Source organism: Mus musculus, chromosome 3 (assembly GCF_000001635.26).
Source record: "Mus musculus strain C57BL/6J chromosome 3, GRCm38.p6 C57BL/6J".
Lineage (NCBI taxonomy): Eukaryota > Metazoa > Chordata > Mammalia > Rodentia > Muridae > Mus > Mus musculus.
Window position 1 is genome coordinate 82,056,966 of NC_000069.6, and position 14,338 is coordinate 82,071,303.

Sequence of the window (14,338 nt, forward strand, 5' to 3'; positions counted from 1 at the left end):
CACACACAAATATATTAAAAAAAAATCTCTGGAAGGCGACAGTGGTCAACAAACATACTTTAAAAATGTACTTTATATTCAAAGACTCTAAAATCCCTCCAACACTTTGAAGTCTCAAAATTCAATCCGTTTGAAATAATCAATTTAAAGACCATCAGATTATCAGACTGACTTCAACATTAGTAGCTATTTCATTTGGAAGGGGCATTCTTTCTTCAGATAGCAGGACATTAGTAAGTCCACAGCTGGAGTCTATAAACCAGTGTTCATCTTGATTTAATGCTGCTTTAAGTTTATAAGAAAAATGTCCCTGTGTAAACAACAGACATTTTGATTAAACACCAGCGTTCTTATTTTGGCTGTTAAATCAATAACGCAGCTGGCCTTGGAGTGGTTTACATTCTCTCAAGACTGGGCTTCAGTTCAGCTGGGACTGTGCTGACATCACTTTCCAGCAGGTCTAGCCTCTCTCAGCAGTCAGGTTGGAAACACTCTTTGCAACCCAGCTCCATGACGCTGAGCCTTCACACATTCATCCGGAGGGTCTCACAAAAGCCAGAGCTCAAAATAGCACAGGCAGTCCCGAAATAGCCTCTCAGCAAATGGGAAACTTACTAGGACTTCTGTGGTCACTGTTTAGTGCTGTAAGATAAAGGCCTTGAGTGGTGATGTTTGTTTTTTTTGTCTTTTGGGTTTTTGTTGTTGTTGTTGTTATTTTTTTTATCTGAAATCAACTTTGAATTTCCTCATATCTCTTTCTTTCTGTGTTAGATTAACTGATTTGTAACTCAAATGCGATGAATTAGTTCTCCAAAGTGGGATACCTGAAGCGCCTGCTGCTTTCTCCTAATAAGGAGCCCAGAAACTGTTTACTAAATACTCATACACTGTCCAATGAGAGCTTATATTTAGAAGTATGTTACAAAAAATAAACCAGATTACATATTGAAAACAAAAGACCACACCATTAGCATGAGTAATTCTTCCTCAAACGCAATTGGACAGGTCATGATAGACCCTGTGGACTTTAAGAGAATACTAATTGAAGGCTTGCATATTCAGAATCAACAATGAGAAACTATGAAAACACATGACTGAAAATTCTGAAATATGTGTAGAATCATCTAATAATTAAATTTTATGTGAGAATGGTCACTAGGGTTCCTTGCCAGCAGCAAGACACTCTTGTCCAGCTGGCTAAATAGAAGTATTTCAGAGCTCAAATTTAATAACAGACACTGAGAGCTTTCACTCTCAGGACCTCGAACATCTCACCTGCAAAAACTCTCTGACATTAGATCCCAGGACACGCAAGATGGTATCATAGCCAGACTCCTGGCAGAAGACGAAAAACATCTTCCCAAACATCTGCAGGATTTCGCCAGCATTGAGGTCTGTTTTGTAGATGAAAAAGAAAGAACAGGCAGAAGACTCTCAATGAGAAGAATTAGCACAAGTGTATATGGAAATGATATAAAATATTCACAATTATTGTACAGTGTGAACATAGAATCTCTGACCAACGAACTACTATGAAATCTTAAAAGACTATACTAACGAGTTAATGGTGTAAATCACACTATTAGGGATATAACCATTTTTCTCAATTTATATACTAACACACTTATGTTTAATAGTTTTTATTAGAAATTTATTGTATTGTTTCTTTAAAAAAACATTTATTCAAATCAAGGACACAGCATTGGTAAAATGACTCTATGAAGCTTAGTGGCCAGACTTTGATGCCCAAGGTCCACATGGTTGAAAGAACTGATTCTCAAGTTCTCCTCTGACCCCCATACACATGATGTGGTACATAAATATCTGTATAGCATGCACACATGTGCACGAGCACGAGCAAGCACACAACCTCCTCCCCCCCCCCCACACACACAAAATAAAGATAGTAAGATCCTTTGTTGCAAAATAACTTTTCTTTATATAAATATGAATATTTAACTACTTCTTGCACACAGTATAAATCCTAATATCCTGCTTTTTCTTAGAAAGGAATCATTAATATTTCAAGAAATCTATGTAGGTACCTTTCTTATGAATTTTGACTAACATCTTACTCAAAATGAGTACAAATATTTATTCAATGAATCTTTTACTGAGAAGATAGACCTTTTATTTTTGTTAATATAAGTAATTCTAGGGAAACCACTTATTCATAAATTTTAGTAGGAAGCCGATCTCACATATCTTCAGTGAAAATTCCTTAACAGTGTGAGGAGGCTGGGCAAATGGAGTCTTTGGCAAAGTGCCTGTCTTACAAGTGTGATAACCTGCACTTGGATCTCCAGTGCTTATATAGTAGCCAGCTATAGTGGCTCCAGCACTGGTGGGTTGGAGACAGGTGGATCACGGGAGCTTGGTGGCCAACCAGCCATGCAGTCAAACTGTGAATTCCAGGTTCAGTGGGAGACCCTATCCTGGAATGGAAGATGAAGCGACTGCCCAAAATGTGAAGCATGAAGTCTAGTCCAAATAGATACATCTACAAAATTACTACCCAAGGCTCAGGGATCACTTCAGAAGAGGGACAGGAAGGACTGCAAGATCCAGAGGAATAAGAGTTTGCTGTGAGATTATCTTTCCTCAATATGTCAGAAGCTACACTGACAAAATCTCACCATCGTACCTGCCTAAACAGAGCAGGAGTAGAGCAAGAACGATACCATTAGACATGTTAATGTGGATGGATGGGGGAAGTGCCTGAGAGTTCAGCCCTGGACAAAGAAGTACAGGCAACTAAGAATGCAGAGATCAGAGGATACAGTGTGTTCCACAGAAGAGCACACTAATAGATTATTTAATAACAAATCATCAACCTTGAAAACACGGACTTACAAGTAACATTATATGGGGTGAGCAGGTTGTGCTTGTGTAATGAGGAATAAATATATTACATATATTCCTAAATACATACACAAATGATAAACAAAAATGAGGCCATGGGTTAGAACAAGAGAGGATGGAGTATATGTTGGAAGGCCTAGAGAAAGGAAATGTGATGGAGAAATGAAAAAATTATAATTTCAAAAACTTCTTAATATATAAAAATAAGAACAATTGACAAAAAAACCTGAAACTGTCTTCTGGTTTCTCATGTGCACATGCATCCAAACACACATGCTGTTCTGTATATGCATATACATACAATCACAAATACCTTTCATATAAAAATAAATTAAAGATATATTAATAGTATGAACATATTCACAGTTTTAACTGACTTTGATAATATAAGATATCATCATCCCTCAAATTTGCCTTAATTTATTATTAAATTGAAAATGTGTGTGTGTGTGTGTGTGTTTTTCTTTAGCTCTACTCTGGACCCAAACAGATATTTCAGTTTTTCACATTTGAAAATCAATATTTTAAAAGTTTACTCTATGTGTTCTTTCATAACTGCTAATAACTGCTATGTGTTTTTCTTTTTATTAACCATCTAGTGGTTTTGTTTCTAATTCCTAAATTCTGCAAAGTAGAGCTAAGATTTCATCATCTTCTGCGCAGACAGCAGTCGAAGTATATATAGCCCTCTGGAACATTAGTACTCAGAACAGCTTTACTCCATGAAACCCGTTTGAATTATATTTTTTTCAGCCATGGGTCTGATCTGTGAACTTCATTTGTCAGTGGATTGCCTCTCTCTTTTTGCCAGTGCTTCACATAGCTTATTACTATAACACATTTGAAGAATAATGTTTCCTGCACACTACATTTGAGTGCTTACTCTTCGGGTGATGCTGAAGTATTGGCAGTAGTTTTTTTGTTTGTTTGTTTGTTTGTTTTTCCCTCCATGCAAGACCTTGTACAGGGATAGGGATGGGGGCAGGAGATTTCCACTTTCGATTTTCTGTTTACCCAACAGCTTATGCTGAAAAGGTAGGATTTAGTATAGCCACAGTCTAGCATCATCCATCAACCCATCACGACTGTACAATGAAAACCTGCATAATGGTACACTGTAGTCTTGGAGCACACATTCCTTTATGGTCCTATGTGTAGCTAACACAGAGCAGGAAAGTTGTTTTCAACCTACTGAGGACTTTGCTTGCAGCAGCCACCAGGTCATATGTTTTGGAATCATCGTATATTATTCTGACAAGAAACTGGCCTTCTTCATCCAGCTGTGCCTCTTTTCTGAAAGAAAATGGAAGAGTGATGGAGAGCAATGTTGAAATAAGAGCATCTGTCAAATTCATGATGGTGTCTATTTCTGAAACAGGATTTCTGGAGGCAAAATTGCTTAAGATGACGCTGTGTACCTAACAACCCAGTGATTTCAGAGGAATTGCCACATGCTTCTGCCCAAATTAAAACAATACATGCAATACATTTTAGTACTCTCATGAATAACACACTGCAATGTAGCTATGTTTAAACTGGGAAATAGTAAATATATATTGACTCCCTATAGGTGTGAGGCACTGTACTGGGAACTGGAGATGCAGGCTTTAGCCAAACAAACTGGAATCCTCTTATTTTGGAACAAATACACTCTAGGGGGAGCGGCATGTTCGGCTAAGAAGGCAGGGAGTGGATCAAGAGAGCCAGCAGGGTGTGTGACTGTTTGGGTAGATAGCACAGCCTACTGAAACTGGCCTGAGGGAGGGTAGAGTCTCTGCATGACAAGGACGTTTCTGGTCTGAATAACAGTCATCAGTAGCTGAGTGGAAAAGGCTGTCTGCAATGGTCTGGGGTGAGAGTAAGAGTTATGTTTTAAACCCATCAAGTTAGAGAAGCTGAGTGGATTGGTCAAGTCTTCTCATATATCTTTCACAGATTAAACACAGCAGCTCAAACCATGCACAGTTTGTGCAAGGAAATGCTGCTTATCACTTCTGAACAGCCATCAGGAGTCTATAAATACATTTATTTTGATCAGATTTGGATTGTTTTTCTCAAGGAAGTGTCCAAGCAGTGGAGAAAGCCATCATTCAAACAGTGCTGGGTGGAGAAAATGCTGACTGGTTTCCAGACAGCTGTCTCCACGTGAGATTCGCATACACTGTTGGAGAGCTATCTCTGCCTCAACCCACCTCACTTGAACCCCTGTACCCAGACACTGGCACAGTGACATTTTTCACGGTGTGCCCCAGGCACTCTTCCCTCAGGAGCTGTCCTGTCACAGCTGCTGCTCTCTGTTTATTCAAGGGAAATCTCCCCAGTCGAGTCGTCTCGTATGCATGAACATTTGCAAAGACTTTCTATGTTCTTCAGAGCATATAATTTATGGTATTGCTGTAATTATGCATAGCTGGGAAGTTGTCCTCCTAATAGTCACAAGGCCCTGAATCCCATTCCCTGTACCAAGAAAACACAATTTCAGAGCTCAGAATTTATTAGTTGGGTGGAGTTAAACAAGTCACTATATAAAGTGAGCATGAAAACCTAGTTTTCCTAAAATGAGAAGCTGAATGTAAGTGACTTCCTATGACAATAATGACACAAAGCCATGTGACTTTATGACCAAAGCCATTAAAGCAGTCTATATTTATTAAGACAGAGCTTCACATACTTGCATTCTCAGTTATTGACCTGTATGTCAAGTGTGACCTTATTCTACATTTCAAGCATACATAACTATCAAGTAAAAGAAACACAGTTCTCCAAAGAGCTTATATCTTCTTAATATCATACATCGGAACAATTTGGAAAAACACTAAACAGTTGATGCACAGATGCATACTCTTTGATAATGCAGTGATTCAAGTTAGGTGCTCTTATTACTTATTATAAGAATTCATAAGGCACAGGAAAGAAAAAACTAAAAATGAAATAACAAGCTTCCCTTAGCCTGAAAAAAAAACTACTTTCAGTGCTATATCAAGTTGTTCACACTTGAATATGTAATGCTTTTTAAGGCAGCTAGTTTCAATGTCATCTTTGATGGCTTTCTTTTCCGTTCAACAAATTACTCTTGGATACCACGACTGCACAAATTTGCATTGTTCAAATACATTGAAGTCTTGGTAGTGAGGTACAGTGCTTTTATTTTCTTCAATAAGTATAAAGGGTAACATTACAAGGACTATATTTGTATGTTTCTAGAGAAACAGAATAAATTCCTAGGAATTGAATTGGCTGTTTTGAAGGCCACGACTAGGTCAATTTTGTTATTTTTCCAATTTTCTTCTTACTGTGAACCAACTCTAATGTCCACATGGAAATTTAGTGACATCTGAGCTAAAATATACTAATAAAATATGTAAATGTTAATCAAGGCTACAACAAAATATATGCTAATTCATTATAGTCACCATGTTCTGTTCTTCGAAATGAATTAAATCCAATCATATAATTTTTCATAATAAGCTTAGTTTCTATAAAACACCCACCAATCCATAGTCACCCTTAAATGAGTGAGAAGGATCCACACTCCATGTGTAGAAAACAGAGAAGCAGCCTTTTCCAGAGAGATCAGCTAACTTCCAACCAGACCCACATCCTCTCTGTTTATTGAAACAAGCTCCTTTATCTCTTAAGCATTCCTTCCTAAAATGATCCTCTGTCAGGCTCCCTGGAGGAGCTAAAAACAGAGTAAGCAGAGTACAGACCAGGAATCATCTTCTTGTGGAAATGTCATGCTGAATTCCATTGAATTATTCAGACACTTACAACTCTTATTTGCATTTATCTCTGAAGCCTTGGGGAATAGCCAGTTGCTTGTTTTCTTTTTTTTAATTCCCTGCTCCAGATGTTTTTCCACACATATTCCAGGTCTTTCAGGCTCTAGCTCTTTTTCACAGCATCTTGATATGTCAATAAAGAAAACTATGAAAGATACCAGCCTTCATTGACTGGTATTGCAATTGCAGAAAGAAGCAATATGTAAAAAGTGTTAAATTTCATACTACATTATAGCATGGCATATGCTTCAAGACAAGAACACAAGGTAGACAGAATAAGAATGGGGGAAGAAAGAGATAGCAGTGAGATTCTGCATTCCATACAGTGGCACTGGGGTCTTCAGGGTTGATGTGCCATTTGGGATGTGAAGAGATGCAGTTGCTGTCTGCCATCATTCACCCAGCCTGCTGGAACCAATACTTTCCTCTACGCAGCCCATCCATCATCTCCGTCTGTATTCAGGGGAAACACTAACTAGAGAATCACAGACCCCCCCCAAATGTGGTTGGGTAACAGATTAACCTGAGCAGGAACAGGCATGCATAATGATGAAGGGGAGGCAGGCAGTAGAGCCTGCAGCCTCTGCTGGAAATGTCTTGTCAGTGTTCAGCACCTCTCCTACATTCCTCACAGATTCCTATTGTATCAGGCTTCCTGCTGCCTAAAGCCTTAGTTGCCATGTGGTACACAGAGGTGATTAACACCTCCACCCCCAGTGCTCTTCATAATGGACCCCCCCCCCAACACCCTCAGTCAGCGCTCTTCATGACAGACCCACCATATTATTAAGTAGAAACTTTAAAGGCTCTCTTGCTTCCATTTCTGCTAAAGATTCTCTCTCCTTAGTTTGGGAGAATTTTTCCTCCTTCAGTTGCTACTGACTGAAACCAGAGAAGGTGACCAGCAAATATAAGAAAATTTAGGAAGCAAGTTATTGGATAGATTACATAAGCAACATACATAATTCAAGTTATGGAGCTTTCAAGTTCTTCATCTCTTACTTGCTCGCCCCATAACATTTATACTTTTAAAAGCTAATACTGAATACACATCTCTCTATCCACTACATATACCATTTCTAATAATTTAACATTTTTTTATATGTAGCATTTCCTTGGAGCTTGACTCACCCAAATCCAGGTTCTCTCACTATCTTTCTAGACTCAATTTTTCAAAATCATCTTAGCATCAACTTTGCTCAGTTTCTGCATCATGTGAAGCAGCATGGGCTTCTCTGGGATTCAAAATTCGAAATTTTCTCTAACATTAAGTATTTTTGACATACTTTTTATTTATTTTGCTTATCCCATTTGTTTTTTGTTTTTTGTTTTTCTAAATATTGAGTCAGAAGTCTTTCTGCATAGCCTGTGCAAAATAAAGAACTACCGCTCTCCTATATGTCACTGGGCTAGTCTGAGGGCATCCTGGGGTTTCATCCCATGTCTTTTGCAGAGCATAATGTATGCACTCTCCTGCAGTTACCACCCGGGATGGGACTGTTAGCACAACCAGCCTCTATTTCCCACAGAGCTACAGCAGTTGAAGAAGCAAACTGTGAAGGCCACATGGGAGGAAGAAAGAATGTCCAGGGGAAGAGGTGAGAGGAGAAGCAAGGCAAAGAGGAGGCAGAGGAAAAGTGCAGGGGAGAGGCAAGAGGTACAATGACCAACTCAGAAGTCTCCATTCTGTGTAGAAGAAAGCAAGTGTGCACTTTATTGATTTGCCAGTAAAACTTATGAATTGTAAATGGTAAAAGCAAGAAATCTTCTTTTATGTGACTTAGAATAGTGGTTACATTTTCAAATGGGAACAAAATGATAACAGAATCATATGTTCACTGCCACAGTAATGCATTATAGATAGGTGCCATATTTGCCCTAGAACAATTCATTTTCAGCTCACTCTTGCTGATTGATAGTAGTTGCAATGTAAGCCCATTTTTCATATCTAGTAGTTACTTCCAAAAATGGGGAGTGGGTAGTTTTATCAGAATGGTGTTCGGTGGGTTGGCTGAAATGTTTGCCTGCTAAATATATGCATGCACACTTTAAAACAAGGGAAGGGATTACTCAAATCTACTTTCCATAAATTTCTACATATTATACTATAAAAGCGAGCTGTCCAATAAAACTGTACAAGAACATACTTCATGTTTCATATTAAGAATATTTTATATGTCTTAAAGAAAAAAAAAATCAGATATATAAAGTGTCCAAAATGGTCAAGCAGCGTTTCTCACAATTCTGTTTCAAGAGCTTCTTCTTGATGTCGTGTATGAACAACAAAATGATTGACTCCACATCCTACCCTAAGCTGCTGCTACTGTTCAGTTGCCCAGCAAGTAGACTCCAGGCACATTCTGGTAAGGTAAAGGTGCTTCCCACAGAGGTCTCAAAACAAAGGTGAGCTCCAACCAATTCCACACTTGTCAGACCATCCAACATCCCCAAGTTCTACTGATCCTGGAGCCTTACTGGTGCACACAGATTTAGTCTGTATAATAAATTCTAGGAATGCCCAGAAGAGAGGGAGGGAAGTATATTAAACACTGAGCTGTATCTAGTCATTATGAAAATTAAAATGTTCCATTAGAAGCCACAGACAATAATCATAGGCCCCATTGAAACTGCATGTGGATTTTTTTTTGTAAGTAGCAGGGAAAATAGCTGCCATATTTTCATTATCTAATTACAAGGATTTTAATGAGTCTCTGAACACCCATGGTGAGATTCCAGTGTAAAGAATTTCACCAAAGGAGTGACAGACCCTTTACGTCTAGAGTCACATTCCATTTCATACCTTAATTGAAGGTGGTTTTCCATAAGTTAACCTGTCATTCATCCATGCTTCAGTAAATGACAAATGGGTCTCAATTTTAAGCAAAATAATACCATCATTTTTGGCATATTGGGAGCAGAGACTGTTGTGGTTGTTCTCACAGTGACTATCCTGACATGGGAGATGCATCACAGCAATGGCTGCCACTCTGAAAGTCACTCACATATATCTTAAATAGGGACTTTCTACAGTCTTTTCAAACAGATGAATCCATCAACCCTGCCTGTGGAGCACTTGATGTCATAGTTCCTCTCAAAGCAAGCAATCTGTTCAAAATTTAGAAGAGTTTGCTTTTCTTCAACACAATTGATGGTTGGTAAACAAAAACACCTTCCAAACATTGTAATCACAATCATTGTACATGTGCCAGAACATTCCAGGAAAGCAAATAGGAATACAGAAGACACGAGCCCACATGTAGATGGTTAGAGTCCTGGTTAAATCAGTCCATGCTAGAAAGCAGAGTTCAGGTTCTTGTTGGGAGAAAACCCATGCTGGGATAATTAGCAGTCTGTCACAGTCCTTACTCTGTGAATAGCTATGTGTTTAAGGAGGTTGTTTAATGTTCCCTCTTCTCTCAATTTGTAATGTGACAATAAGGAATGAATATGACAATTTAGGGATGTTATGAGTGGGAAGCATTGGGGCACGGTAGATCCATATATAAAAACAATAATCAACATAAATGAGATAGAGCATTCAAGGAATGGCATTATCTCAAACCTAACTGCAGCCTGACATGTATTTCTCTACAGTCCAGCTTTGACCAGCATCCTACAAATTAAGTATCTAGATACACACACACACACACACACACACACACACACACACAGAGAGAGAGAGAGAGAGAGAGAGAGAGAGAGAGAGAGAGAGAGAGAGAGAGAGAGGATAAATATGTGTTATTCACATATTCTCTATTTTATTCAATTAATACTGTAAAACAATTCATAGACATATGTATGTATCATTTTCATGGAGAAAGAGAGAAATACAGACAGGTGTGTGAAAGGGTTTTCTCTAAGAATAGTAAAAAGGCCAGATCCTAGTGAGGTGGGTCAGATATTAAATGAATCATTTCAAGCATAATTATCAACTAACTCATGTACTAGAAAGGGAAGGTACCATGCTGGACTGGACACATAAGATGGTTCCTTTAACAGCTCTCACTGTGCTATATCAAAGCTGAGAAGGAGATATTTACGGAACCAAGAGGGGATATGGGAAAAAGGAGCCCTAACTGGGACCATGTGTACCAAACTCTAAACCTCAGCATGATTGAGTAGCTGAGATCAGTCCGCAAGGAGAGATGCTCAGGATAAATGGGATAATGCATATTGACCTTAGCCTCAATTGCACTGTCATACTTAGATCTTACCATCATTGACATAGTTTATGAAGAAAAAAGGTCTTATATTTTTCTAGATACAAGTAATAATAACAGCAGTGTTCTCCTACTGTTTCTTCTTCAGTGCTTAAAGAAGCAAAACAGTGAACACAAAAGCTGCAAGACTTCAAGTCTGCACTGTCGCTAGGGAACTGAACTGGAGATTCTTCTTTATAGTACTCATTTCCTTAAGTGTGCTTTCCTGTAGACATCTGCGTAGCATCAACCCCTAACGATCCCCTTCCAACATGTTAGACAGAAACATTTGCCAGGTCCCCGATTCTAGAGAAAAAAAATGGAATACAAAGGACATCGCTCTTGCAAACAGCAGCCATGTTTAGTTAATGTTTGCTGCCATCAAATCTTGACTTAGTAGGAAAGTCTTTCTGGTTTCTCTTATAGTCCTCATTGCAATGTACAAAAACACACCAAGCTAATATGGTTCTGGTATACATTTAACACACAACAAAGAAGAATATTGGGCAATGAACACTTCCCAAGAGCAGCCAGAGGGTTGCTGCAGATCATAAAACAAACCAATCAAAACAATGCTATGGTCTGCCTTACCATACAAGAACCATGTTGTTCCCAAAGTGGTCTGGGTTCTAGAAGACCCAGTTCAGACAGCTCACCAGCAGCTGTGTGAGGTGGTTCACAATTAGGCATTCAGTTCCCTAGCATCAAGCAAATATACATTCTGAGTCTTCCTCTGGCTTTCATGTTAACTTGGAAGATTTTACTACAGAAAAATGTCTCATTCCTAACCCAGAGCTTATTTATTTAATTTATTTATATTTTATATAAATTTCTTTATATAATTTTGTTTAATTTTTTGCATGGGTTGTTTTGAGTAATAAAATAAATATTTTATATTTATATTAGATAACTCTCTTTGGAAAATACTTGTAGGAGCTTGAAGCCTGGTATCAGAGGAGTGGTCCCTTCCTACTCATAATGCTCTTGACAGACAGTCATTTAATTTCTTCAAAATGCAACTTCATAGTGGAAAAAAGAAACACAACAATGGCAAACACACTGAGCTTGAAAGTCATTTCCTTCTTCCAATGGATGTTACAGGTCTCAGCTGAAAATACATACAAAGGAAACAACTCTAGAAGGTGAAAATACCTTTATAATATGAAGTGTCATCCATATTAAAAAACGCATAGGCTTTTTCCTACTTGAACTGTGGTATAGAGATATGTAGAAATATAACTCATTCCATCATGAATGTAAAAAAGCAGAAGGGATTAGGGTCTGGGGAGTGGCTTAAAGAATCGCAATGTAGATGGTATAGTGAAATAATCATTTTCTAATAATCTGTACAATGTGGAGTATGAGCCCATGACAGACATGGCAAGAGGGTTGTTTTAGAGTAGGGCAAGAGAAGATGATAAGGACCAAGGGGAAAGAAGAAAGGCCAGGAGATAATTCAAAACCAATTAGAGCAGCCAGTGCATGAATGGGATGAGAGAAATGAGAAATGACCTGAGGCCTTACACCAGAAGATAGGAAACGCTTAGGTGGAAACAGCATGCAGACACAACTGTTCTTAGTGTTTTGTTTGGGTGTGAGGTGCTAAAGCAAGCTCTCTAGCATCCATCACACCCCTAGACCCAGGCTGCCTTTACTCAAAAGGAGCTTCACATCTTTCAGGTGTGCTGCGGAAGAAAGATGACGAAAAGCCCAGTTACCAGGGAGAATTGGAAAACAATAGTCACTGTTTCTTCCAAAGCTATTTAAGAACCACATTAAGCATTTTTCAGACAATATTGTATGTACTGCAACAACCTAACACATTAACTTTTTTACACATATAACTGAGACTTGGAAAGTTTAGGCAGGTTAGGGAGCCATGTAATTTTCTTTTCTTTCTTTCTTTCTTTCTTTCTTTCTTTCTTTCTTTCTTTCTTTCTTTCTTTCTTTCTTAAAGAATGCTTGTTTGGACCCTAATATTCATTCCTAATTAGCAAATTATACTATATATATATATGAGTTTCAAAGAGGAAGATCAGTACATGCTATCTAACAGTCAAGTCATTTCCTTATTTGAGTGACAGAGAAATTTTATAAAAAATGAGTAAGACTAAAAATATCCTCATATCACAGACTTTTCAAGACAAGAATGACATCATTTGCTTTTCTACCCTCAGTGCCTGAAGTACTAAACTATGTTCACTAAAGATAAGCTTGACAATAGACGAAAGAGAAGGAGGACTAATGAATTAAGTATGTAGCAAATTGACAAAAGCCCTACAAAACATATTGACTGACAGCAAATTGACAACAGAATCTAGTAATTAACAAAGCTATTACATCATTATAGAACTTACAGTTTTCAGGCCAGCATTTACATCTAATTGCTTATCTCTAATTTCTCAGAAAAATCAGGCACAAAGTAACCAATACTTTGTCCTGCTTACGGGTAGGCAAAGAAGTAGTTTTCTGAAAGGGGTGCATGTGTGTGTGTGTGTGTGAGTGTGTGTGTGTGTGTGTGTGTGTGTGTGTGTATGTGTGTATGTGTGTGTGAGTGTGTGTATGTGTGTGTATGTGTGTGTGTGAGAGTGTGTATATGTGTGTGTGCATGTGTGTATGTGTGTGTGAGTGTGTGTGTATGTGTGTGTGTGAGAGTGTGTGTGTATGTGTGTGTGTTTGTGTGTGTGAGTGTGTGTGAGTGTGTGTGTGTGGTGTTTTGGTATTGGCTCCTACCACTGAGCTACATCTTCAGCTGTCACTTGTTTTCAATAGACTTTTAACCATCTTAGAATTTCCAGCCTTTTGAATCCAGCTTTAGAATACATATAAATTCCAAGGTAGGCAAAGAATCTCAGAGCTCACTGACACAATACAATTACCACATCAACCAGGGCTGACACCAGGATAATAGAGAAAGGCCTATCAAGCCTTTAGATTGTATCTAATATACATAAAATCTGATTACATTTTCTAAATGGATGATAGATATTTTTTCTCATCACTTAGGAATCAGCTTCTTAAGAGGATCATCTGAAGATTCAAAATTTGCAAAGCAAGATCTGAGGCAACTTCTTGCCCTCTTATGTTATTGTGTAGATCAGAAGTGGGTGGGGATGTTGGATCCAGATGTTGCCTAGTATAAGAGCTTACAATGCTTACATGTTTATACTGTTGCATTTGAGTAGTTATGCATATACATTCACAATGCCTGGTCTCCAGACTTGGGCACAGACACTAAATCCTTTCTGTCTTTCTTTTTAAGAGAAGGTTCCTGAGCGATTTTTCTTTGTCCTGAGAAGAAGAGACACCATGCTTGTGAAGTGGTGATGCTATTGGTCATAGTCTGTGCAGACCCTGAGTTTACAAGGAGATATTTTCTGCTCTTAGTCATCTAGAATTTTCTGTCTGGAACCTGACACTTAGAGTTTTATTTGTCATTTAATGTTTTGCTTCCTTTCTCATAAAGAATGAATGCCCACTTCTTATTAAACTTCA

At 38.2% G+C, this 14,338-nt stretch overlaps 1 protein-coding gene across 2 annotated transcripts in view; it reads right to left on the minus strand.

The window, feature by feature from the left end:
• The window catches only part of Gucy1b1 (guanylate cyclase 1, soluble, beta 1), a 42,708-nt gene that overhangs the window by 24,962 nt on the left and 3,408 nt on the right, over positions 1–14,338 (minus strand). For both annotated transcript variants that reach the window (NM_001161796.1, NM_017469.4), the window contains exons 3-4: positions 4,055–4,155; positions 1,276–1,394 (exon numbers count right to left, since the gene is read on the minus strand). In NM_001161796.1, the coding sequence (NP_001155268.1) occupies positions 1,276–1,394; positions 4,055–4,155 (220 nt within the window). The remainder of the gene's footprint in view (positions 1–1,275; positions 1,395–4,054; positions 4,156–14,338) is intronic.